This window comes from Dryobates pubescens, chromosome 17, assembly GCF_014839835.1.
Source record: "Dryobates pubescens isolate bDryPub1 chromosome 17, bDryPub1.pri, whole genome shotgun sequence".
In the NCBI taxonomy this organism is placed as follows: domain Eukaryota; kingdom Metazoa; phylum Chordata; class Aves; order Piciformes; family Picidae; genus Dryobates; species Dryobates pubescens.
Window position 1 is genome coordinate 13693372 of NC_071628.1, and position 27916 is coordinate 13721287.

Here is a 27916-nt window from a genome sequence, read left to right on the forward strand (position 1 = left end):
CATACTTTCAATACAGTGTTGATGGAAAAGGCCTACAATAACCAAGACCGGCCCAAACAGAAGGCCAGATGAAGTGTTTTCTTGTATATTGTGGCATAGAGCCAATGTGACGTAGAAAAATAACAGGATAATCAGGTTTTTCCTAAGGGAACTTTGAGGTAGGACCTGGAGTTTCTGGGGACAAAACAAACAAAAAAGACAACCAAAACCAGAAAAATTCTAAGCATTAAATTCTTGCACTGAGACATCAGCATGTACGTAAGTTCTTTGTATAATAGAGATAATATTAATACTAATTGAAATGCCATGTCTAAAAAAAGCTGTTATAAACAGGCTTTAAGCATAATTAGATGCAAACAATGTTAGCTTAATAGGCTTTTTTAACTGGGGGACACTTACCACATAGTAGTATAAACAAAATTCAAGGGTGGGTGGGTGTCATTTTAAAAAAAGAAATCATCCTAATTTTTATTTGTTTTATATGAAGCTTATTAAAAGAAACCTGAACAACGTCAAGAGAATGGCTTCGCATCCAGTCCACCAGTATTGTAAGTGAATCCCACTTACTAGTACAGAGTAGCTAATTTTCTGTAAAACTCTGTAGTATTAATGACCATCTGTCTTTTAGATCTGACAGGTGCACAAGACGGTAGCGTTCGAATGTTTGAGTGGACAAGGCCCCAGCAATTGGTATGCTTCCAGCAGGCTGGGAATGCCAGGGTTACAAGAATGTATTTCAATTCCCAGGGCAATAAGGTTAGTAGAATATTTAGGATTTTCCCCTTTTTATTAATTCACAAGGAAACATTTGGTTGTGCTGTGGCCTCTGAAACAGTTTTAAATGGTCACTCACAAAACTATTGGGAAGTCTTAGACTGGTTCATAGATTCGTAGATTCATAGAATGGTTGCCTGCATATAGAAGCTTTGCAATAAAATGCTGACCCATGCTCTCCTTCCTCTTCTGTCAGCTTTACACTGCTGTTCCATATCCCATTTGCTGCATTTTCAGACTTTTTGTTAACCCTGTTCTGAAATCTGTGTTCCCATGTGATGACCTTTTTAAATTAAACATATGGGGAAGGGCAGGGGGAAGAGCACTTACTTGTTTTGTAGAGGCAAACTTGTATCAGTCAAGGCAGCAGTCTTCAAGAAGTGTTTCACACTTTGCATGCTGGCCAAGAGAAAGTTTTGATGCAATTCATTATCTGGAAGATGCATATAAAAATATAAAAAATACAACCTATTAGTTGAAGACTGTAAGTACATTCCAGTACATGGAGAGCAGAGAGTACAGAAGAGCCATACACTTTGGCCAGAAATGACTCTGTGAGGTATGAAAAATGCAGGAAACAGAGTGGATGAAGAAAGAAATTGGGAGAATTATCCAGTCCTTCAGTTTTTTGCATTGCTTTGTTATTTTAGTAAGTCTTGTCTGTACCTTACTGACAAAAGTGTTGAATTCCTTTGCAGTTAAAACTCATAAAAAGTGAATTAAAGGAATCTGCATATTACTTCAGGAACCTATAGAAGAGCACAGGTCAACATTTAGAAACAGCTGGAAGTATCTCCCAGCATAAAATATTATTTAAGCTTTTTCAAAAATTAGTGGTTTGATTATGTTTTGAGATACTGCAATCTTAACATCACATGGGAATCAGTTTTAAGTAAGATGTACTGGCTGTCCCCACTGCTTCCCATGGAGGTCAGGTTTCATCAATGTGACTAAAGGGAGGAAATGTAAAAAATAATTCCAAGTATTTCTAAAAGCATTTTGTAAATTACTTACAGAATATTCTGTATAGGTGATGTTAATTACCTATTCATTGTTATGCATTTTGATTAACAATCACAATTTAGTGATTTTACCATTCATTATATAGTACAGTTCTTCCATAATCATTCCTGCCATGCCTTTCTGGCATGCCATCATACATCTTACTTTACTAAGCATTTTCAGATAGAGTCATGCAGTAATAATGATGCCTCTAAGCTATAGCATTTAACATTAGGATTTGAAAGATAAGCTTCCACAATTCAAAAGCCTCCATTGCTAAAAAATGGTTAGGTATGTAAGAGTGCATCATTCATTAAATAATTATTAAACAATCAGCAGTGAACCCACTGGCATCTAGATTATGGGTTTGTACCTGACAATCATTGCTGTTGATATTTAACATGCAAGCAATGGTCTGGTGTTTGAGGTGGGTTTTTTCCTCAAAGCAGCTGTTGACTGCTACAAAGTAAACGTTCAGTAGCCAGTGCCTTAGGCTAATAAATGCAGTTCATTCCTTGCAGTGTGGTGTTGCTGATGGTGAAGGATTTCTAAGTATTTGGCAAGTAAACCAAACCACCTCAAATCCTAAGCCCTATCTGGTAAGTAGACCGAATTTTTTTTATTGTTTTGTTTTTATAGTGTAAAGTTAAGTCTGGGACTTCAGCCAGGCCAAGAGTGCAAGAGTCTCAATGCTGTTTTTACTTAGCATACTTAAACAAAACAGCTACAGAGAGTCAATACATCTTTGGAAAACTCTGCAGTAACCATAAGCTGCACTGTAATTACAAATACTACTTCAGCATTACCCTTGATTACATTAAAAATCAGAGCCAGAAGCAATAATTTGACAACCCCAAGACTTAGTAAAAATACCTTCTTCACTGCTTAACAGTACATGAGGGCTGTGCTTGATTTGAAATTCAAGCTACTCTGATACACTATATTGTGGATTTGTTATATTTTATACTGGATTTTTAATCCATTGCTCCGTTCTCTGAAATGTCAAACTGCATTTTGCCCATCAGTTTTTAAAGCTTGTTTAAAAGACCTCCTGTGTTATGCTATCAGTAACATCAGACTGAATAGTAACTTTGCACACTACAGCTGCTAAGATGTCATGTTTTTTGGTTTTGTTTTTAATAGAATTGGCAGTGCCACAGTAAAACCACAAGTGACTTTGCATTTATAACCTCTTCAAGTCTAGTTGCTACATCAGGACAGTCCAATGATAACAGGTGTGTTTAAAGAAACAATAAGGAGTTTCACCAAAGCTGCCTCTTCATCTCCATTAACTTGCTGGGGTTTGTGCATTTATGTGTGGCTGACGTTTTAAGGCTCAGTGTTCTAAGCTTTGTTACAGCTTGAACTTGCTAGATGATTTCTTTGAACATCACTCCTTCAGTTGCTTGTTTCCCAAATGTAGTTTTCATGAGATGTGGTCAACAGTTAACCAGTTTTTCAGAGTGTGTTTCAAATGCAACTAGTTTGATGTGATGCTCTTGCTGAGAAGAGAAATATATTCAGCAAAAGCAAGATAATAATTTCCCCTGAAAAGAACAACTTCTACAATTTCTTAGTACAACCTAGGCTTAGTACAGATCTTAAAGGTAGATAGTATAGTTCCACTAAGAAGCATAAAAAAGCACATAAAAAATTAAAGCTCTTTACTCTCTGCATATGCTCTCCCATCACTGCAGAGAGTCAATGGCTCCTTGTTCAGCTTTGCCTTCCAGGCCTTGACATAAAATGTGAATGCTTAGAGTCATGACACCCCATGAATCACTTAGCAACAGGCTATAATGACAGGGGTTTTTTTCCCCCTCAGAAATGTGTGCCTCTGGGACACTTTGGTTTCATCTGCTAACAGTCTTATCCATGGTAAGTACTGCAGTGAAAATTAAACATCTGCTTCTTACTAAGGAAATAACAGCATGTGTATGTATTTGGGGCAGTGGGAAAGTGCGCACTGGGGAGCTGGTCTAAATACACGTCACACACTAAAGCGCGCACTAGGAGCAGCACTCACTGTTAGTCTCTGGCATGATGTCAGTCTGCTCTGTAGAGAAAAGCATGAAGAAAAAAGATCATACCCAGCTCTGGTTTTGTGACAGTATTAATCAAGTCTGAAGTATCTGAATACATAGTCCTGGGGAAAAAAAAAGACAGCTGATAATTAAGGTTGATTACTGAACTCTTCATGGATATGCAGGTTTTCACTTAAGCTGACAATTTATCCAGTTATCCAGTACTCTGTTGAAGCACAGAGTTAAAAACAACTGTAGGAAACAGTAGAAGTTACTCTTGTCTACTGTCTTTGTCCTTCAGAACTCAGACTGGATTCTTAAGATGTTTGTGTCTGTTTGAGCAAGTTCAGTCATTTTATCTTTATGTAAAGAACCAAAGCAAAATTCTGACATGTTGCACAGTGAAAGAAAAACCCAAATATAATATCCTGGGGTTTTGAAATAGCAAATTCAGCCATCATAAGTATCTGCAAGCAGCTGCACTAATTCAGTCAGGGCTCCTATGAAACATAGATTAGGAAAGTAGAATATACTATCTGTAGGGTGGTTAAAATGGACTTTAATTTTTTCTTCATCTATACTGTTTTTTTAACTGAGGAATTTAATTGCAGTTAATATGGTATGTTTCATATCTTCTCATTTTCTTAAATCCAGGTATGTGCCTATAAGCTAATATAAACTAGACTGCATATCATGCTTTCTTGTGTGCTAGATCTATATAGCTCTTATGACACCAAAAGCTTATCAGCTGATATGACCTCACCCATATGAAGAAATGTGTCCATCATGTTAGAAAATATTCAGATAACAATTTATCAAAGAGATACATTTTAAGATTAAAAGCTACTTACAGTTTCCAATCTATTACATTCTATATCCTTCTTCTTCAGCCTTCACTTGTCATGATCACGGTGCCACAGTACTTCAGTATGCACCTAAACATCAACTGCTAATTTCTGGAGGTAGGAAGGGATATATCTGCATCTTTGACATCAGACAGAGGCAAATCCTTTACACCTTCCAAGCACACGAATCAGCTGTTAAGGCCCTTGCACTGGATCCCTCTGAGGACTATTTTGTTACAGGCTCAGCAGAAGGTAACATGAAGGTAAGGTATCAGAGGAGCTGAATTGCATAGGAAGATAATTTATTTGAAGTGGTATATTGACATTGGTTGATCAGAACACACAAATGAATGAGGTGACACAGGATATATTGGATAAACATGATGCTTGCCTTACATTTATAATGTAAACTTGAATATACTATATCCTTCTAAAGCAAATAGACTTTCTTCTCCACTAGAGAAAATTAAACAGCCTTTTTTAAACTTGTACAACTGGATTTTAAGTGAATAATTCCAAGTGCTCCATTCTGAAAGCTTTTTTTTTTTCTCTCTTGGATATTCTAATTGTATAGGGGATACTCAGTAATTCCAACATTGTGTAAAGTTTCTCTAACACCCAAGTTCTGCTTTTTCTCTCGATGTTCTATCCCCAGACAGCCACTGAGATGTCATAGTAGTAAGAAACAAAACAACAAATGAACCAGAATTACAGTCCCCCCTTGCTTTACCTCTAGCTGGACTGCATACTGTTTCATAGGCACTTCCATTGTCTCCACACACTTTGTACCTTAGTCCCGTTGAAGGCTCCTGCAACTTGGGACACAACAAACAGCTCAGACAGCTGTGCTACCATTCTGCATGCTTATTAATTATGCAGCTTAGTCTCTACAGCACTCCTTAGCAGAAAGGCATCTCCAGCTGCTGGCAAGCTGACAATAGCCATCTTGGATAAAAATGCAGCCTCTCCACTTCTGCAGCTTGGATGGGGGGAAGCTGGGAGGTGCACTACTGATAGGTAGCACAGGCCAGCTGTACCCTGTTGAGTACCCAGCTGGTCCACATTAAGGTGGCCTTACCCTGCCTTGACTTATGCCCCAGCAGCAGCCTCTTAAAACTCTTGGACTTTAAATTGTTGCTGGTAGACAGCAAAAATTGCCTTTTGTCGTTGCTGAATGGTTTAGAACAGCCACGAATCTGAAATGTTAGAAAAAAAGTACAAATATTAATCTCCTTTTCTCATTTTTCCTTCTTTTGATACAGGTGTGGAGACTGACTGGCTATAATCTAATTCATTCATTTAAAAACGAACATGCTAAGCAGTCCATTTTCAGAAATATTGGTGCTGGTGTCACCCAGATTGAAACTGTGCAAGGCAATCGTATCTTCTCCTGTGGAGCAGATGGCACACTGAAAATGAGGGTTCTTCCCAATGCTTTTAATGTACCTTCAGGCATTTTTGACATTCTGTAACATTATGTGAGCTAATTCTGGTTTTATATAATGTCCCTTTAGGTAGCTAAAACCCCAGTGATACACACTGTGGAAAGGAAACATTCCATTTCCTTTCAAAGCAGTCACTGCAGCATTAAGTATTATGGGGAAAAAAGGATTTTTAAAAAGGCTTCTACCACAGGTATGTATCAAGTATGCCCATAGGGATCACTGGGGTGGAAATGCATGTACTGTTTTGTGACAAAGGATTAAACCCAGTGCAGTCAGTCTTAGGTGGGGTTATTGCTCAGTAACCCAGTAAGCTGCGTTTACTAAATCAGTCATTTAACAAGCACTGTGGCTCTACAGGTCAGTAAGCATTTCTGATGTGATTCTGATTATTTTTATTCCTGGTTTTCCCACTAATTGAAGCATGTGTACAATTCATTGTAAAATAGTTTAGTTTAATTAAGGGTACTCTGTGTATATGATTTTTGCGAGAATGTGTAATGGATGCAAACGCCGTGGAACATGTGCAATCAAGAACGTACTGTGAGACTTGTGTGCTGAGATTTATTTTTCCCCTTTTAGTATTAATGCACAGTTGATACTGTAACTTGCACATCAACACATTTTTAAATGCAATGGGTTTTAATTTGCACACTGTTTTCATTCTGAGAGCTATGTTTTCTATTGGACACCTGCCTTTACTTTAGGAATGTATCGTAAGCACTAAATGTTTGTAGTGAAGACATCCATGATTCTAGTCAGCTTTCAGTTTTGCAATTCATTTGCCCAGAAAAGACTTCATTAAATGAAGCTGTTAAGAGAACACCAATGCCACATTTAAGATGAATGTCAGGCTTTATGTGGCCAGATAGTAAATAGTGGATAAAACTGGTAATTGAATTATTACCACAGTATATTGTATAAACTATGCAGAGTTCAATATTGTTTGCTTGTAATATAACTAGCCACTGTGGTCAGATGTATTTTTCTGTTGTAAACAAAAAACTTGTTCTTAAGAGACTGGAACGGATGTCTGCATATTTAAATGTTATCAAACTGTCTTATTCCTCTAATTAAAACTTTGATGTCTGTGCTGTACTGTAAAATATACTAGAATAAAAAGCACCTTTCTGCAAAGGTGATTTTAAATTTCAGGCTGTGAAGTGTGAGAAGAAAGAAGCATAAATGTCACTGTTTAGTTTTCCCTTTGTAAGTTAAATAAATTACTTTTATTTCATGGAACAGTCTAGTCTAGAATGCTTCCTTATATTTAAATAGATTTAACTGAACCTCCAGTAGAATGACTGGATAGCACCTGAGCTAGCTTTAACCTGACCTCAGACTGCACTGAGATAAAAAAGGTTAGCTCTTTGCATTTTATTTTCAGCTGTCCTTGAAAAACATAAGGTTAATAGAATTTAGTTCTTCATCTCCAACAAAGGCAGTTGCAAGAAACACAGCCTGGCCCTGTCACTGTGAAGAGGCTGGCCCTTCTTCTCCACGATGTTAATCCGAGTGGTTCTACAAAGCCATTCAGACAAGTAATGGGATTTAAGATTGTCATATTATCCAGAAACTGACATGCCTGGCTTGAACTGTATTTGCCCAAGTATATTGCTGAGCTTTTTCATTTAGCCAAAAAGGTCTACTTTAGTAGTGCTATAATTCAACTTCAAAAAACACAACACAACAGAAAAAAAAAATCCACACAAACCACACACACACAAAACTGACCAACCCAAATAAAATCCAGAACAACCAACCAAAAAGCCCACAGACCACCAAAGACAAAAGAAGCCCACACAGACAAAACCATAGCTCTGGAGTGTCAAATTCTGTACTCTTTGTAGATATAGATGGAATTCTTGATAAACAAGATATGATGTATGCACCAGTTCAAAGTATTCGTTACACTTTTTTTCTTTCCCTCTGCGTCTCCCTCCTTATCATGCAAGTCCTGTGCCCTAGCCTTAGTGAAAGCAACAAGTATGCTGAGAAGAGAGGCTGCAGCCCAGGCCCAGCCATCACTGTATTCCACACTTAGCTGGGGCAGAGGTAGTTTTCCATCTCACTTGCTAGTCAGGGTTCTGCAGGCATTGATGTTCCCAGATGCATTAATCCCTTTGATGGTACCTGGATGTCACATGGGTATTAAACAGCTCAGTACAGTTCAGGGTTTAAGTGATACTTTGCTTCTAAATATTTGGATGAGCTCCATGAACTTTACCAATACATACAGGCAGCTTAGAAAGTCAGACAGGGGTTTCTGGGAGTATGATTTTGAATACAGTCACACAAAGCAGTGGTAGGGATTTGTGTTTCAGTGTTAAATTTAGAAATCTGAAATACCAGGACAAAATGAACATCAAGAAGTTTATTTTTTTACCTCTAGCTCACAAAAATTTGAATGTGGATGGGCAATCTCTGAGTTAAAACCGAATTAAGTCACTAAGCTCTATGATGAAAACATGCATTCATGCTCCAGATACTTTATTTCTCTAGAATAACATTTATATGGATGAATGTGGGGAAAAGGTTTTTAGAAACATACCTCACTATAATTAAGTCTAGCTATAAGGAAGTTATAGTGGTGTAATTTACATGGCAGTGAGAGGCGAGGAAGAGTCTGCAGCAACACAAAACAGTTAGGGAATTATAATCATAAATTTAAATCTTCCATTTTATACCTCATTACTTTTCTTCCCACACTCCATTTACTAAACCAAATTCCATGTACATTCAATATTTATCAATGTCAGGATTCCCATTTTCCTTGTACTTGGGATGGGTTCTGCTTTTGATTATGTAACAGTCCAGATTTGTCAAATCTAAAGCTTTCTGCTTTTTGTCTATTTAAGTAACTTTTTCTATCCACATTATTTTTAATAGCTGTCTGTCACACAGAGAATCAGTGGCAATTATTGATTGAGTGACAAAGGTATTTGTACACAGAAGTTCATTATTTAGACATTTAGACTAAACCACAATCACTGACTAGAAAATGATTGTAGATAAGATGATTGCAACTGAAAGTTATAAATAGTCTCTGCTGAGCACAGGACCATGGAATAATCAATGTACATTAGATATAATTATCTGAATAACAAGGGGGAAACAAAAGCAAGTCTGTGCTGTGTGTCAGCTGCAGTACAGAACAGCTCTTTTAAGATGAGAATGGCATAGATAATTGGACGTGTATTTATACAAAGGTGCCCGATCTTCCTTGTAGGCACACTCACAAGCCACCATCAGTGAACAAAAAATTATGCCAAGAGACCCCCATATGAATATCATTGAGCTTTAAATAATCTCTTTAGTTGAAGATGGCACCCATACATGATGTTTTAGAATACATTCATCTGCCAAAATGTACAGGGTATATCATTAAGCTCCCATTCTCCCATGTATACAAATTCTTATCTCTTAGACTGTATGAAAGCATAGCAAGAACGGATTGTGAAGACCGTAACTCAAACCTTGCATCAATCTGCTTCTCTTTCAGTAAATCAAAAGCAAAACTTACTGTCATATCCTTAGTATCGGTTACATACATAATGCCACAGGCTATGAATGCGTTACCGGCCTTGGACTTGGGATATGTAGTATTGATATGCCGAATGACTGAAAACGTTTCTTCATCGATACGTGCTACTATTATATTTTCATCAGTGCTTGAGGCATATATAATCCAAAGACCCTTCTCATCCACCGCTACATTGAAATAGGTCTTTGAGTTAGAAAAGAGGTAGTTGCGGCCGTGATACAAGGCATTTTCAATTACCAGTGTGCCCAGCGAGACTTTATCGAGGCCAAGTCTGAAAAGAGAGAAAGTATTCAGTATGTCATGTTACAAATTGATTTTTACACACACTGGTTGGTTGAATCTGTTCAGAGTATCATTGAAAATACTTGACTTCAAGGACCACTCAGATGTCTTTTTAAAATTGAGCACTCCACTCAAAGCATCTTACAAAACACTAGTGGAAAAATCCCAAGTAATAACCCATCTAAAAGGTGCACAAGGGCATGAACTTGCCTGGGTAGGTTTCACTTTATTTAGTCTATCAGCTTTATTATCACTAGGATGAAAGAAGCAAATACAAGTAATGGGTATGAAAAAGAATTGGATACCAGGCAAAGGCACAGACTTGTGAAATCTGTACAGAAGTTTGCTTTCTACTAGGTGGGAACTAAAGGGAGAAATGTGATTGACCAAACCAGCTTGAATTCTGGGCAGGTTCACCTAGTCTTAAAAGTTCCTCTTTTGAAAACATTTCAGATAATGCAGTGATTTGCTCAAGCAAACATCAAAGGAATAAAAATTCTACTTTTGCAGAGCCAAAATTTCGACCTCATGCTGGCCTCCAACAGGACAAGCTGAATGTCTCATCTCTGATGTATAAAATTGTTTTTATTCCTTCAAATTCCTTAATAGGATGATAATATGAGGACAGCAGTGCCGAGAGGCTAAACTGAGATTGTTAGTTTAAGAGGGTAATCAGCTGCTATTAAGACACATTTGTAGTTAAGCATTTAATCGGTGAATAATGCAGTGCTTTAGTAAAGGCAGAGAGTGTGCTCTATCCTTTAAAGCAATGCCTTCTGTAGTCACACATATTTCTTTGTCTGACTTCTAGCTAACTGTATGGCTCCATTTCTGAAATAGAGGGAAAACGTTTCTCAGTGCAGGAAGTGACAAAAGTTTTCTGAAAAGACAGGCTTAATGACAGGAACATTTCAGACCCAGGAACTTACAAAAGCAGGAAAAACACTACAAGAGTAATTTTTCTGTGCAAGAGGCATTGGTAACATATACAGGAAAAATCATCCTGAGAAAAGTCAAGAATGACTGAAACTATATGATTCTTAGCTTTTGTAAAACTCATGTCTGCAGCAGCTCCACAGTCCAGCAGCACATATGTGCAAATAGAAAAAGTTTTCAAGGCTGGAGAAGATCTTTGAGAAACAAGTATGTTAACCCAGTCAATCATGTTTGTTGCTTCATGTTTGTAAATAACCTCAATCAAGGGAAAGGGCTACAGAAGGGCAGCCCTGAGCAGGAACAGTCACATAGAAAAGCAGATTTTCTTCAGGATCCTTTTCCTGTAAAGAGCCAATGAGATATAAAGCATGACAAGAGCCATTAAAAATGTGCAAGATCTGCAACACAGAACACCCTATCTTTTCCTCTTTTATGTGAGATTCCTGAAGGGAGTGAAGTAAGATTTCATCATTTCTCTTCCACGTCCCCAGTCAAGGATAGTCAAGAAGCCTAGAATTCCAAATGGTCCAGAAATATCTTAATTTTCTGGCACCTCAGTGTGAAAGACAAGACCTAGTGTAATATTTTCATCAACTGAAAACCCTTTTCTAAAATCACTAAAATAAATGAAGTCCACACAAAACAGCAGAGGTGGGAAAGTGTTTTACGAAACAAGAATGAAGCAATTGTAAGGGATGCGAGCATCGTGAGAAAACTTGCCAAATGTCAGGCAAGCCTACTTTTAACAGTTTTAAATGCCTCTGAAGTATGTTTTTCAAAAGTGAACCAAGCAGGTCCTCTTCTGTTCTTAACATTAAATAATACATGAACTCCCAGAAGCTTTTCTGCAGCCCAAAATCAAGAACTTCACTGTCACAGAATTCATAGTGCCTCATTCTACTTGTGCTGATGATGAGTAACTGAACGGACAGGGCATCTCTCAGCAATTTCTTAGGTTTTGAAAATTCCACAAATAGTTTGTGCTCATCTGTACAGTACCCAAGCCAAGGTGAGTGACCTATCACTGGTGCATTGCTTAGACAGAGATGGTCTTTCACAGATGTAGAAACAAAAAGCCCCAAAGATGTTTAAAGGAGGTTGCCAAAAAGTGGGCTTGTCTTTGGCAGAAAAAAATGTTATAGAATCCAAGCAGCTTGCTCACATTCCTTGGCATCCAAATGAATTTAGGAAGGCAGTACTCACACCTGCTTGGGAATAGACATCAAAGTGTAGTAATGTTCTTGGCTCAAATATCAATATCATGTAAGACAACTTGAAAGCAGATGCAATCTTGCCCTTGCCCTTGGACTGTCTGTCTTTGGCTCTTCCCACAAGATGAGATTTTGGGTTTGATTTCTATTGTCTGTCTCTCTCCTCAGTAGAAAATGAGGAAAGAGTAATGTCTGAGGGAGATACATCAGGAGAGTTGTAGGAACTTATTACGAGGAAATCAAACAGTGGAGCCACTCCTCCACAACAGAATGTGCAATTTCACCAGGTTGCCATGTCCTCAGCTGGTGCCTCTGTGTATTCCTCTCCACTAGCAGCAATATCTCCACCTCCACCAGCTAACAGTGTTGTCTAAGAGCAAAGCATGTGCATCAACCCAGCAAGCAGCCCTGGAAAGTCAAGATGGCTACAATCATGTAACCACAGATCTGCATCCTCCAGACTGCAGATGGACCAATTCTTGTTCTGATGACTTACTTCAGAATGACATTGGTTCCTCCTTTTTGATAGTAGAGGTGATTGTTTTGTACTGCATGACCACATCCGTAAAAGAATCCTGTGATGTTAATGATCCTGTAGCTGTCATTCAGCAAGGCATTGGAATTCTCGTATTCCTTTATAGAGTTTCCTAAATGAAGGGGAAAACACACACAAAAAAAAGGTTCATCTAATTTTGAACTCTCTCCCATATAATCAAATCTCTATTGAAAGTCAATCGCAATCAAATACCTGACAAAGCAATTTTATTTGTGTTTTCAGTAGTGATTCCACTTGCTGGAACATGATAAAATAATCCAAACACACACACAAAAATAACAGTCTGTGGAGGTGGTGTTCAAGGGCCTGCTTTCCACAGACCTAATGGGGCCTAATTCTGAACACAGCTGATAAACATATGGGGAAAAAAAAAATCTTTTTCCACTTATATCCTGGAAATTTTCCTGCATTAAATGTAGCTTATGTAGCATCTAATTCCATTTCATGCCTAGCTAAATGAGAAGACCAAACTCCTAGCTACAATTTATGGATGGAAAGCCATAGGGAACTCTTAAGGGAAAAAGAGGAAGAGAGAGGAGAAAGGGAGGAAGAGAGGAGAAAGGGAGGAAGAGAGAGGAGAAAGGGAGGAAGAGAGAGGAGAAAGGGAGGAAGAGAGGAGAAAGGGAGGAAGAGAGGAGAAAGGGAGGAAGAGAGGAGAAAGGGAGGAAGAGAGGAGAAAGGGAGGAAGAGAGGAGAAAGGGAGGAAGAGAGGAGAAAGGGAGGAAGAGAGGAGAAAGGGAGGAAGAGAGGAGAAAGGGAGGAAGAGAGGAGAAAGGGAGGAAGAGAGGAGAAAGGGAGGAAGAGAGGAGAAAGGGAGGAAGAGAGGAGAAAGGGAGGAAGAGAGGAGAAAGGGAGGAAGAGAGGAGAAAGGGAGGAAGAGAGGAGAAAGGGAGGAAGAGAGGAGAAAGGGAGGAAGAGAGGAGAAAGGGAGGAAGAGAGGAGAAAGGGAGGAAGAGAGGAGAAAGGGAGGAAGAGAGGAGAAAGGGAGGAAGAGAGGAGAAAGGGAGGAAGAGAGGAGAAAGGGAGGAAGAGAGGAGAAAGGGAGGAAGAGAGGAGAAAGGGAGGAAGAGAGGAGAAAGGGAGGAAGAGAGGAGAAAGGGAGGAAGAGAGGAGAAAGGGAGGAAGAGAGACCCAACCAAAATCACCAAACAGGTGCTAACAACAGGCATTTAAACTTGGATTTTTTAAGCCCTGAAGCCCTCAAACTATTTTCAAAATCTGATGTTGACTCTGAATATGTCTAAAGATACTACAAATGTCTATAACCACACATACAGTCAAGTACTACACAATCAATATAGAAAATAAACCACCTTACATGATTAGAAATAGGAGTTTACGTTGAAGGAATTAAGAAAGCTATAATTGCTGATTTTTGATCAGTGACAGCTGCTACTATACCTGAGAAGTGCATGGTAAGCCAAATCCTCTCATCACTTATATTTGCAGGCTCCCTCATCCAAGTTCCAAACGTCTGCTGTACACTGACAAAGTGAACAGGACTTCCTACAGATGTTATGACACATGCTAGTAGAGAGAAAGTGTATGTCCATTATCTGTAACATTACAACACTAAGTAGCAGTTAGTCAGTCATGGTTTGTAGCAGGTTACCAGCTTTTTTTGAAGGACCAGGAGTTCTGTCTTCAGCTTTCCCAGCCAGAGTATCATCATTTGGTACAGCACATGTCTCACCTAAAGTTGAGAGAGAAAAGGTAACACATGTCATTTTTCTGTATTTGATATGACAAATGTGCACATCAGTGACTCCACTAAAATAAAGGAATGCCAACAGCGATTTGGTTTAATTGGGGGGGGAGGAGGCAGAGACTGGCCTGGATTAAAAAAAAAAAAAAATCGATAAAAAAAAGACTGCCAAGGAAATTAAATGCTCAGGGCGGTTTGTTTTCTTAAAACTGTCAGGCTGACAAAATTCCAGGAGTAACTTACTTTGTTCAACAGGTTTACTAAGCAGCTATTCAATTTCTGAGTAGCTGCTTAGTAAGATAGAGTTGTCTCTTTCCTTAGATAACCTTACTCAGCTCTTGAGAAATAGTGATGGCTAACATCAAAAGCTTCTTGACAAAATCTACATGCACCAGCAGAGGGGGTATATCCCATAGGCAACACTGGACGTTTTCCTCCTGTTCTAAATGTCCAAGACAGTAATAAAGCACTAACATATATACTGGGCACATAATGGAGAAGAAACGCCAGTCAGGCATCCACTCCACTAGAGTGAACCAAGGGAAACTGGTGACTTAAAAAAGAAAAAGGTGCCACAGCTGCTACACTTCAGCACACAGTCCAGACCCGGCAGCCCGGAAACTCTTATTTTGGTTCTAATGGTATCTGCTGTGCAATTTGCAGTCACAGTTTGAAGGGAATCTGCTCTGTCTTTAATTCTTCCTTTCTGAATATTAGAATCAGTCATATATGTCACCAACACAACTACAGCAAAGGAAATAAAAGGGACTCATGACCCACCTGGCAGTTAGGAATCAGTAACAATAAACAGCAACTGAACTCAAGAGCATCCTGCTCCAAAGCTTACATCTTCAAATGAATACCAAATCTCAGGGAACCCTTTTGTATTCCTCCAGCCTTTCAAAGTTTTAGCTAGTTCATGTTTGCTTCAGGGCTGCCAATGACCGGGCAATTTTACGTAGAATACAGTGAAATATAATACCTGTTAACCAGGCTACATTTACATGTAAAATTAAACTGCAGCATTTAAAAGCTAAAAATTTCAACAGCATTTCTCTTACGTCCCAACCATGCCACATCTAATGAAAACCACCAGGCATAAATAATTTGCTTGAGCATTAGCCTAGCACAACTTAAATACTAAAATACTGGAGATACCTCACTGCCTTATCCAAATCACATTTCAGCAAAACACCTAAGCACATGCTCAGCTTTAAGTTTGTGCAGTTTTACTCATACCAGCAGATTAAACATGTAGCTAATGTTTTGTGAGACTTGGAGCAAATGATTTAATCTCAAATCTGTTTACAGTACTGAAAAGAACACTGGAATGAACTAACCTGTGCATTTGCTGCTGTATATGTTCTCCTGAAGCTGTACTTTACCTTTGCCTTTACGTTTTCCTGGAGGCCCTGGGGGTCCAGGTGGTCCAGGGGGCCCTGGCAGTCCAGGTTCACCTTTAGCACCTACAGACAAAACACAGCACAATGTCACAGGCCCTGTAGGCAACATGCAACCTGCAGAGAACTGTATGTGACCACATGATGGACTCCTCAAAATAGTTTCTCTCTTCTTAAGTCATTTCTGCATGCAGAAGTACAATGCAATAAACTGGGATGCTGTTTGTTGGAAGGTGAACCATACAGAACTTCACAAGGTGTAGGACATCAATACAATTTTTCTTTCTGGATAACAGGCACATTAGAGAGTTCTGAAGCACTGTTGCTTTTTACTTACTGTATTCTAAGAGCTCAACTTCAGATGCTACAATTTTACACAGGTTATATTCCTGGCTGCTTCATGTATTCCTGTGCAGAATACATGGAGCCTCACACTTTCTAATAGAAAAATAAAACTAACTTGCAGGAAGTGCTGGGGGTCAACTGTCTGGAAGTATGCTAGAAAGGGGGAATTCATGTGCACCTCAACACAAAGCCCAAGCAGAAAAATTGTTGTGAAGACTTGCGTTAAAAAGAGAACATCATATCCCAGACAGAGCAATACTTATAACCTTCACTGTGGATAATGTAGTTATACTGGTTGGTGCTACTCTTGCAGATCACATTCATGCTTCAGAAGCAGAGTATATCGTTTTGTCAAGTACACTGTTGCAAGAAAGCTCTTCTACCTACCTTCCAATACAACATCATTGTTTGCATCCCCCTTTTCACCCTTTGCTCCTCTTGCACCTTTTCCTCCTGGCATACCATCCTTGCCAGGTAAGCCCATTTCTCCAGGTTCTCCTTTCTGTCCTTGATCACCTTTTGGACCTGGCACACCTGGAAATAAAAAGCATTTCAGTACCAACAATGCTGTTCCAGTATTAAGCATCAATCAATACTGGTTTTAATAGAAACCATTTTCACTCCACCTGGCTTTTTCTACCTGCATTTAACTGGTAACTGCAATTTGTTTACACTTCAAAACAACACTGTAACCTAATATGATGATTTGGTGCAACGTAGTACATTCTTTACCTGCTGCTGGTTCTCTCTTCTTAGTAGAAACATGCCACAGTGAAATCACTAAGTTAGGACAAATAGTTTCCTCAACCAACATGGAAAAGTGCCTGTGGGCTACACGTAGCCTATGGGCTATTTATTAGCAGAGCTACCCTGTGTCAGCCACATTAAAACTGTACCTAGAGACCCAACTGCATTACAAAGCTTATGTGAGATTGAAGGGGGGGACACCACCCACAACCTGCTCCAAATTTCCTGCCTAAATGGACAATATAGAAAAGAAGAAAAAAATGGCAATATACTGCTCCTGCCATAGTCATTAGGAACCTAGGACCAAAACTGTGGTAACATACAACAGCTTCCGCCTCTTAACTCTGGCTTGCTTTTTTTAAGACATCCGAGTCAAAGGGCCATTATGTTGGCAGGCTGAGGGAATGGAAATATTCACAATTACAGTAATTACTAGCAAGTACAGAATACTGAGATTCAGTCAAGTGCATTCAATGGCCTTTATTTGCAATATTCTATAGCATATGTATACACTATACATCTTCCTCACTGGAGTAAGTCTGAAGTAATCTACCAAAGATTAGTGCAAGACAACGAACACTACAGAATTCTGTCATGTAACTTCTTTCCAAACATTGAAACCCTTATCCTTGTACAAAGGTCTAAACCTAAGCACATTTGAATATAAAAGTAAGAAAGCAATTTATTTTTAGACAACCATAAACCCAAGAAAACACAAACAAAAGACCCCATACAAAACAAAATACCTATTTTTCCTCTTTTTCCATTTATTCCTGGTTCTCCCTTTTGCCCTGGTACACCTGGAGCTCCATCTGATCCATTGTAGCCAGGTATTCCATCAAGTCCAGGAGGCCCTGAACAAGCCAAAGAGTGTAACTGAATTTCTTCAGTTAAATACAGTTTATCCTTAAATCCACTGTATTTACATATAGTATGATTATATACCTATATTCCTTAGACATATCAAAACCCCTAACCAGTTGTTAAGTTCTCTCCATGCCAATAGAGTATCCTCAAAAAAAAAAAAAAAAGGAAAAAGAGAGAAAAAAAGCCCAAACAAATGCATGCCACCAAAAACCTCACTCCTAGCCAAGAAATAAAAGACATCCACCCACAACAAAAAAACTAAGAAATAAACCTGAAGGTAGGGTGCTTGTTTGCTTTAGCATGAGAAAAATGACTGGACAGAAGATTGCACACATTTTGCATTAAGGCCATCACAGATCAGCTTTTTGGATTCCATGTCAAGGACACACACACGGTGGAACCCACCCTAATTATGAATTTGGCAGCAGCTGTAACATCTTCCACAAGCCACACGAGCCTTAATGTTACTTATAATACTGGCCAGATTAATCTAACACAAGGAAAGCATTTACCTACTTGCACAGAATACTGTAGTGCCAAACCATGACTGACTGATAGAGAAGACATCACTCCCTCTTCATTGCTATTTGAACCCTCACATACTAAAAGTACCTGACACTTTTCTGATACAGAGAATTATACTAAGCAGATCCACAGCTAAAGAAGCACAGAAAGAAAGCAAATAACCATTCATATAACCTAGCAACCACATGAATGAGAATAGAACAAAAGAATTAAATAAGAAAGGAGGAAAGCTGTGGAGAAGGAGGGAAGGTGGAATCAATAACCAACACTTTTAGAGATGCTTTTAGTGTTAAATTATAATATCAGTTTGCTTGGGGAGGTTTTATATATACACACACACATACTCATCTCTTCAGCTAAATGCCATTTAAGCACTCTTCATTCCATTTGGTGTTGATCAAATATGTAACTATTCTATTCCCTCTGCTAGAAGAGTATGACTAAAATCTCCCCCTTCTAAGAATGGGCACAAATTGACCTAAATGCAAAAGTTATAAAGGCAGGCATTCAACCCTCCCTCATTCTAATTAGCAAAGGAAGATTTCTCTAAAACATACATTTCTTCAATATTTTATACCAGCGCTTGTTTCAGTTACCCAAAATGTTACTGTATTTGTCCAAGTATCTTACCTGGAGGACCTGGAGGGCCTACAAGAAGAACAAGCAAAGGAAGACAAGAAAGAAGAAATGGTGAGTTTAACCTAGCAAGAGGGAAAAAAAAAAAAAAGCTATTCCAAATTTAGTTAGAGCTAGATCAGAACATTAAAAGGGGAGGAAACCCCTTAAATTTCAAAATTAACCCCTATGAATTTAACTGTTGTGTATTAAATAGCGATTTAAACACTATCAGAAATCCACACTTACAGAGTATCCTTAAAAGCAATTACTTCTACCAATATAATTTGTCAATTGATAATGGTCTGATAAACAAACACCTCTGCGGTGTAATCTCACTGTCAGAGGCTTAGGTGCTTTTGTAACGTGATAGATGGAAGGCATCAAGCAATCATTGCATTCCCTTTACGTAAGAGTTCTCCAAAATCCCATCATAGTAGAACAGCTTTACAACACTGACGAATGTCACAGTCAAAAATACTCCTGAAAACACATATTAAAAATACATGCTATACTCCATGTTTATGGATATTTCATTGAAGTTCAGAATTTAAACTATTTCAATAGAATGAAAAATAATCTTGTAATTCTTATTAACTACACCTAAATCATAACCAGGTTTTTCACAGGTGATTGTTCTCCAGGCTGGACCAAGCTCCCAACAGAACTTGGTTGGTATATCAGAAATTGGACTTGTTCCAGCTATTCACGAATATATAAGACAATAAAATCTACCTCACTCTCTCTGACATAGTTAAAGTACAGGGCCTTAACAAGAAGAAAACAGAGCAGACATGAGTAAAGCAAGAGTAAACCAGAAGATGTTTCTGTAAGAAGATTTATCTTGCGTGATCCCCATTTAACTAAACAAAAAACCCAAACCGGAAAAGCAGCTTAGAACACAAAGGAAGGTGGCAGTTGTAATTAAAGAACCAAATCGGTTCTATGAACACTTTTATCCATCCACAAAATACTGTATTGTTTCAGCAACCCTCCACAAGAGAAAGTAACAGTAATTGCTAGATTCCCCTAAAGATGACAATTTTCAGCATTAATTAGAAAGCATTATGAGTAAAGCAAAAACCATTTCATAATATCATTACAGCAATTATCCCTTTTAATCAGTACAGGCAGTAACATCAGTTAACATCTTTCTGCCAATTTTCCAGTAAATGACCATTTTTCCCACATTACAATGTTACATCAATTAGTGCATTCAATTACTTCCTTGTCACAGAAACGGAGGATCCTGATAGTCCTTGTATAAGCATAAGATAAGTATGAAAGGTACTTGAAAAGTAGTAAATGTCACAGAAGCCTAAAGCAGAGAAAAGCAGTAACAGAGACAAGAAAGAAAAAGGCACAGAAGGCACCACATAGCATGAATTCAAAAGTCTGGAGCCCAAAAGCACAAACTTTTCAGTTGTGTGTGGTTCAGCCTCAGCTGTAATCAGAACTGATCTACAATTTCAGTAGCTGTACTTAACATCTGTGCATATTATGGTAATTCTCATTTATGTTGAAATCAGTTGAGCCAAACGGACTCAATTACAGACAGCAAGAAAAGCATTTTCTTAAAGTCATAAAAAGTGGTTTATTTCTAATCTTCTAATCTCCAAAAATAACACATCACTCAGCCTTTTAGAGATTTCAAAGCTGGACCCTAGCCCTTAAATTGGCTGCTACCCTGCATTCTCTTCACCAGATCATATGGAAACTTCATCTCTTGTCCCAGCCATTAGTTATTCCAACTTCTCACCAGCATACATTTATTCCATTGTCCTGTTATACTGTCGTCCAAGGCAAACACATTGCTCATGTAAGTCCCATTGGTGCACAGCAGTTACAACAATGGAAGCAAGGTTCTTCTATGAAATTATGACCAAATGGGGAGATGAAGGAAGATCAGTGGATGTCATATATATTGACTTTAGTAAAGCTTTTGATACTGTCTCCCACAACATCCTCATAGAAAAGCTCAGGAAATGTGGCATAGATGGCTGGTCCGTGAGGTGGATTGAAAACTGGCTCGACAACAGAGTTCAGAGGGTTGTCATCAGGGGGACAGAGTCAACTTGGAGGCCTGTGGCCAGTGGTGTTCCGCAGAGATCAGTACTGGGTCCAGTTTTGTTTAATATCTTTATCAACTACCTGGATGAGGGGATTGAGAGTATCCTCAGCAAGTTCACTGGTAAGACAACACTGGGGGGAGCGGCTGACACCCTGTTGGGCTATCCAGCTATCCATCATAACCTGGACAGTCTGGAGAGCTGGGTGCAGGCAAACCTCATGAAGTTTAACAAGGACAAGTACAGGGTCCTGCATCTGGAGAGGAATAACAACATGCACCAGTACAGGCTAGGGGGTGCCCTGCTGGAAAGCAGCTCCACAGAGAAAGACCTTGGAGTGCTGGTGGACAGCAAGTTCTCCATGGAACAACAATGTGCCCTTGTGGCCAAAAGAGCCAATGGTATCCTGGGGTGCATCAAGAAGTGTGTGTTCAGCAGGTCTAGGGAAGTTCTTCTACCTCTCCACTCTGCCCTGGTGAGACCACACCTGGAATACTGCATTCAGTTTTGGGATCCCCAGTTCAAGAAACACACAGAACTGCTGGAGAAAACCCAATGGAGAGCCACAAGGATGATTAGGGGACTTGAGCATCTCCCCTGTGAAGAAAGACTGAGATTCCTGGGGCTATTTAGTCTTGAAGAGAAGACTGAGAGGGGTTCTCATCAATGTGTATAAATATCTGAGGGGTGGGTGTCACATGGATGGGGCCAAGCTCTTTTCGGTGCACAGTAATAAGGAACAAAGGATTCAAACATGAACATAGAAGATGTCACCTCAACATGAGGAGAAGCTTCTTTACAGAGGGTGGTGGAACACTGGAACAGGCTGCCCAGGGAGGTTGTGGAGTCCATGTCTCTGGAGACTTTCAAAACCAACCTAAATGCATTCCTGTGTGGACTACCCTAAGTGATCCTGCTTTGGCAGGGGGGTTGGACCCAATGATCTCTTGAGGTCCCTTCCAACCACTAACATACTGTGATACTGTGAAGGTTCTAAACCTTGTACATTCAGCCCATAATATCAAGACTAAATCTCAATTAGTATTTGAAAGCCAAGCCTGTAAGACTTGCTTATGAAAAACACATGGGAAAGAAGTAGATCCAAGTAACATCAACCGAGCTCCTTAAATTCAAGTATTTATGGTGAGTAGAAATAGATAAGTCCCAAAGTAGCATGTATTATTTTTTAAAATAAATAACCCAAATTGGCATGTCAATTCTGACAGAATTGTTCTTTGGCATAATCACTGACCTCAAATTCTTTGAAAACATTGCAATCCTGTATTCCTGCAGGTAACATAGATGTAATGCTTAAGGCAATAAACATACCTGTTAGGCATATCCCTTTTGTGCTGTTACATAAATCCACCATCACTCGGACCTATTATCACAAGAAAGTAAAGCTGAAAGCTGCATGCCATACAAGTTTGCTTTGATACAGCTATAGTTCCAAAAACAAAGATACAACTGTTCTTTCTGTACTTACAAGAATAAACTATTCAGAACTACTTTAACATTGTGATACCACTCATCTCTTCAGCATTCTTACAGGAATCTATACCTCATTGTCAGTCTTACTGAAAATACTGAATATAGGGCAGACAACTCCACACATCCTTTGTGTACTGAAGTCCATGAAGTACTGTAAAACATGTGGGGTTGTCTGTGCATGGTTGTCTGTGGACAGAACTAAAAATCAACATCAGCCAACAAAAACTATATTCAATTTTATTTTATATTCATATCAAATTATGGATATTTTTCTGACATAACTTATTCAGTAGCTTCTGTTCCAGTAAGCAATTTCATATCTTGGGAGTAACCAAGATCTGCATATTTGGACTGGACATTCATCCATTCAAAATACTTCATCCCGTCAATGACAGTCTTCATAAAAACCAAGCTAAACGCTAGATTCATCTATAGATGCTTTCATAGACTAAAAATGATCAATTACAAAATGCATAGGTTTTAGCTGCGCAAACACACTGCATGTCCTTCATGCCAAGACAACACTCTAAAATGTTTTGCAGTTCAACATAGCATCTAGCAGACATGAGAATATGATCAACATGAACATTAGAAGTGCCTCAGCTCTTTATTGGAGAGTCTAATGCTTATAGTTAGAAAAAAATATATATTATTTCAGAGCTGTGCAATAGCCTTCATAGAATTACCTGGCTGGAAAAGATCACTGAGTCCAGCCATAACCTAATATCTTCCTGTACACAACAAATGACATTTTGAGCTATTTACTCAGTTACAAATATATTCATCTTTATATAAGTTTAGGGAAGTTTAGACTTGAGGTGAGGAGAAAGTTCTTCACAGAGAGAGTTGCTAGGCATTGGAATGGGCTGCCCAGGGAGGTGGCAGAGTCACCATTCCTGGAGGTGTTCAAGAGGGGATTGGACATGGCACTTGGTGCCATGGTCTAGTAGTCATGAGGTCTTGGGTGACAGGTTTGACTTCATGATCTTTGAGGTCTTTTCCAACCTTATTGATTCTATGATTCTATTTACAAACAATGGGATGCACTCATCCCAAAAGACAGAACAAGAGTAAGTCTATCTCAATAGCAGACTGTTGCTGTATCTCAGTACAGTTACCTGCCACTGACAATTAAAATTTAAAAAAAATAATGCATCATTACCATCAAAGTGTCAAATCTAACAGACTTAAATAAATGACAAGCATTCTTTTAGCTGCAAAAAACAAACTGTATTTGACTGTGGATTTCAATTCTGTAAGATACATACTGAGAATTTACTGGATCCCAGACTCCACTGGAGTAGGTCTTTTAATTATAGGTTTTACACTCAATTTAAATCAGCTAAGAAGAGCTAACTGGTTTTGATTATCAGAATTATCTTGTTCTCTTTCCCCTCACAACCTTCAAAACCACTTTGCTTCTACCCTGTAATTTGTAAAATACACGTTGGCCATGTGTGCTCTAATTCAAACTGCATTTTAATCTAAGTGGTTTTGTTTAGTGATTACAGCTTGCTTAGGGGCCCTTCAATTATCTCAGCAGCATTATTTTTACCAATCAATGCAATTCAGGTGACATACAAAAAATATGGCACTTGAGAAGTGAGTGTGCTACAGCTAATAGTCTACAAAAAATATCCAGTGAAACTATGGAAGATGAGTGCACCACTCACCCAATGAGCCAGCACCACTTTTGCCATGAAGAAAAGCTACAGATAAAGGTATCTTATTTCAATGCTAAAAGCTTAGTATTCTCCTGATTAAAGTGGAAAACAAACAAATAAAACCAAAACTATGAAGCAACTACTCATAAGCCTCTTACACTGTCTTAAATCTCACTTTTAAACCTACCACTCACAAACTTGAACTGTTACCCTCTCAGCAGCCTTTCTAAAGCAGCAGACTTGCCAATTTCTCTTACAAAATAAATAAATATCTTTATAAATATGTAAATAAAGGCCCAGAACCAAAAATGTACTCATGTTATTAAAGCTACAATATTCTTTTTGATGCTGAGTGTGAAGGAGGTGTGCTTGAAAATATTTTTAAGGATTTTTGTTCCCCTTGAGCAAGTGGATCTGCACACAGTTACACACTCTTCTGAGCAGCAGCCAGAATGAAAAATATTTGATTGAAATTTTGCAAAAACAAAAAGCCACCAAAAAAGCCACAAGCTACTCTCTGCAGGATACTTAAATGAAGCACACCACACACAACAATAGTCACAGCAGTGACTTAAATGGAGGAGCTGCACAAGTGAATGACCTTATTACAGACTGTTAAAACACACACCATGACACCTGGTGCTCTTTGGAGAGGGCAACAACATTAATTTAATCCATACATTGTACCTAAGGATAGGAGAGTAACATAATAATAATGATGGATAATATGCCACTGCTAATATTATCTAGATAGCCAACTGCCACTGAGGCTTTAAGTCTGAGCCCATAACAGCAAATGGCATTGTGTCCCATCCCCACCAGGATCTGAGTCTTTTCTCCAACAATTTTATTTGTATATCCCTCAGACTCAGAGAAGTGATTCATATTCAGTGGGACACAATGAGCTGTAACTGCCAAACACAAAGATTATTTCTTAAAAGAAACAGGAAAAAAATCCTGACTAAATGTTTTGATGAGGAGCTTGGATACAATACAAAAAAATTTCACTGGGGCAGCAACTTAGGTTTTTTTCCCCCCAGTTTTGGGCAGTATGTGTTTCTAGAAAGTAATTTACAGTTCCAGATCTGAAATAACTCCACTCAGTAACAGTACCTTGAGAATTATATTTAAAAATTAATGGTTTACAGCCTACTTTTACCACCCCAGCCCCCCACAAAAAAAAAAAAAAAGTTGGGGTTTTTTTCTGAATTGCCAAAATCATAAATGTGTATTAGTCATGTTATTTTTAGGACTATTTTGAGTAAAAATACTTGTGATTTTAACATGTGATTAAAAATGCACTAAAAATTAAATGCACTGGTAAGATGCACAGGGTCCAGTGAAAAATGTTGCTGCTTTGGTAAATGGAATCAGAAACTAGAGCTGAACATCCAAGACCTTTTGGGTTTGCCTCTCATTAAAAAGACATTCTTTGAATTGCAGAAGCCTTGTACTGCAAATGACAGATACAAAGCACAAGGACTTAAATGGCTTAGCTAAAATAAATACATTTATATATATATATATATTCTAAACCTTAGAACAATTGCATTATCAGAAGTCTATGCTATGAACAACTATGCTTAACAACCTCACTAGCTTAATATTGATGGGTGCATTATCATTGCAATGGTTTATTAACAAAAATGCCAGTGGAACATTACTGAAATGGTGTTTTCTGTGACTTTTAAAACCAGTAATGCTAGTTACATCAGTAAGAACTTGAGGTTAGCCTTTCCTTTCTTCCCACTCTGAACTTCAAAATCTTTCAGCGACACAATCTACCCCCTACCAAGCATCAATAATCTTTCATTGAAGTGGGAAAAATGATGCAATTTTGTCAGAGAAAGGACAAATAGTTCTCTTCACATCCATCAAATCCTCTCTTAGCACTGAAAGGGCATGATCAATTTCAAAGAAACGTGGTGGTCAACTAAGGTTCAATACCTCACCTTGAGATGCTGAGCAGTACATAAAGAGGATATGGAAAGGACATGGAAGGATCATGATAGTGGTGTAGAGATTTAAAAACTGGAGGGTTGACATTTCACAACTACATTTTTTGAAGTTTCATTAAATCCATGCTACTAACAAACAACTTCATTTGTCTGTGCAACTGTCATTTAAAAAGTTTAATCATAACCTGTCAGCTGTATGGCTCAGCATTTACAGATGATAGCTATCACAGCAGGCAACTGCTGTTCCTTAGATGCTTTGATCCCAAAACATCAGGTAGGTATTTTCACACCACACAGACCCTGGGTCAGCCCTGGCAGAGCCAAAGTAAATGTAGGGGGCGCAGGTCTAACGGACTCAACAGGCCGAAGCTGGGATAACTAGGCTCGACAGTCCCAAAGACTACCGAGCCTGGCACCGAAGGCCATCACCTTCGTCGCCGGGTCCCCACCCTCCCGCCTGGGCCCCGGCTCTACGAAGGCCACCGGGAGAGCCGCGGCGGGCGCCTTCCGTGGGCAAAGTCCCGCAGAAGGCAGCCGCAGGCGGGTGCCCGCCCCCAGCCCCGCCGGGCGGGGCGCGTCCGCCCTACCGGCACCATGGAGTAGGTCATCAGCATCAGCAGGTCTTCGTTCTCGGCGCGAATGTGCCCGCGGGCGCGCTCCCCGCGGCGGCTCCGTTTGCTGCGGGCGGCAGGGGGCGGCTGGCCGGGACCAGCGGCACCCGGCAGACCCCGCACGGAGCCGTTGGCCGCGGCTGGCCGCGTCGCCTCCAGCTCCCGCAGCGCCGCACCCAGCTCCCGCCACTGCGCCAGCAAGAAGAGCGTCCCGGCGGCGCTGAGTGCCGAGAGCAGCCCCACGGCGGCCAGTAGACACGGCAGCGCCCGTCCGCCCGCCGCCTCCATCGCTGCAGCTCCCTGCGGACCGGCGACCCGGAGGGCAGGGATATATGCGCCCCTCTCCGTGCCGTGGGACGCCGTCTGGGCGGAGGGGAGTGGCGGCGACGGGCCGGCAGCCTCCGGAGCGTGGGGACGGGGCGCAGAGCGGGCAGCCCAGCAGCCGTGCCTGGCACCTCGGGGGAACGTCGCCCGCTCCCAGCAAGGCCGGGCAGGACGGGGACGGGACGCTGCCGTGTCATTTCCCGAGGGAAATGCCTGGGGCAGCCCTTAAGCTGCCTGTGCCCGTAGCCATGACATACTTTTAGACGACTCAAGTAGCGTGTGACTTTTTCCAGGTACTTTATTCCCCAAAGCTGTGCTGCCAGCAGCAAAGGATACTGCACAATAAAAATACACCCTTTACATATAGCTGTTATTTTGCAGTCCATAGAAGCACTTTGCTCTCTCAAGAACAGCCTGTGTCAGTCACTAATGTGCTTCACCTGTTGCTTTAGGTATTGAAGCACACACTTCTCCCAAGTTATTCCTACCAGCCCTTCTGTGACAGTATCTTTAATATAACAAATGTTGTTCCAAATTAATTCATAGTAAATGAAATTAATCATCTGGGATTTCACTGTTGTGAAGAACAGCAAAATTTGACCAAATACTAAGACTTTATTAAGATTATGAAAGTTACTAAACTCAGAATATTGTTTAGAAATGTTCTTTTTAAAGCTGACATTTTCACTTCAAAGACATAGCAGTTGTGCTTTCCTACATTGTTGCTACATCAAATCAGTCTCAAGGAACTCACAGCTTTTGAATGCCAAGTGTCCTACGAGAAAGTGTTCTTGATCCTAATTTTGTCAGTTTCAGTTCTCTGCAGATCACTGCAACTGCTCAGGTACAACATTTTGTCTCTATTTTAACTATGCCATCAACCTGTAACTCACAGTAACCCTACAGTGCACTGGGGGGGTGAATAATCAAATTTGAGTTTAATACATGCAGTTCTGCTGTAGTTGGTTAAACCCAGCAG

The 27916-nt window shown here is 39.6% G+C and overlaps 2 protein-coding genes across 5 annotated transcripts in view; one reads left to right on the forward strand and one right to left on the reverse strand.

Annotated features, from left to right (window-relative positions):
- Nucleotides 1-7329, forward strand: part of DMXL2 (Dmx like 2) — a 55812-nt gene extending 48483 nt beyond the window's left edge. For all 3 annotated transcript variants that reach the window (XM_054169050.1, XM_054169049.1, XM_054169051.1), the window contains 7 exons: nucleotides 488-548; nucleotides 629-756; nucleotides 2298-2375; nucleotides 2920-3011; nucleotides 3602-3654; nucleotides 4691-4908; nucleotides 5908-7329. In XM_054169050.1, the coding sequence (XP_054025025.1) occupies nucleotides 488-548; nucleotides 629-756; nucleotides 2298-2375; nucleotides 2920-3011; nucleotides 3602-3654; nucleotides 4691-4908; nucleotides 5908-6117 (840 nt within the window). In that variant the 3' untranslated portion in view covers nucleotides 6118-7329. The remainder of the gene's footprint in view (nucleotides 1-487; nucleotides 549-628; nucleotides 757-2297; nucleotides 2376-2919; nucleotides 3012-3601; nucleotides 3655-4690; nucleotides 4909-5907) is intronic.
- A 1123-nt stretch (nucleotides 7330-8452) lies between these two features.
- Nucleotides 8453-26952, reverse strand: GLDN (gliomedin). 2 transcript variants are annotated; one of them, XM_054169181.1, is made up of 9 exons: nucleotides 26590-26952; nucleotides 22219-22270; nucleotides 17560-17667; nucleotides 16454-16600; nucleotides 15707-15787; nucleotides 14229-14309; nucleotides 14018-14143; nucleotides 12557-12707; nucleotides 8453-9902 (listed from the first exon to the last, which is right to left on the reverse strand). In XM_054169181.1, exons 1-9 carry the CDS (start codon nucleotides 26899-26901, stop codon nucleotides 9443-9445), a joined length of 1518 nt encoding a protein of 505 aa, XP_054025156.1. In that variant the 5' UTR covers nucleotides 26902-26952; the 3' UTR covers nucleotides 8453-9442. The 2 variants fall into 2 exon arrangements, with proteins under 2 accessions (XP_054025156.1, XP_054025155.1); XM_054169180.1 differs by having other exon boundaries at nucleotides 15662-15787; nucleotides 26590-26949.
- Nucleotides 26953-27916: the final 964 nt, after the last annotated feature.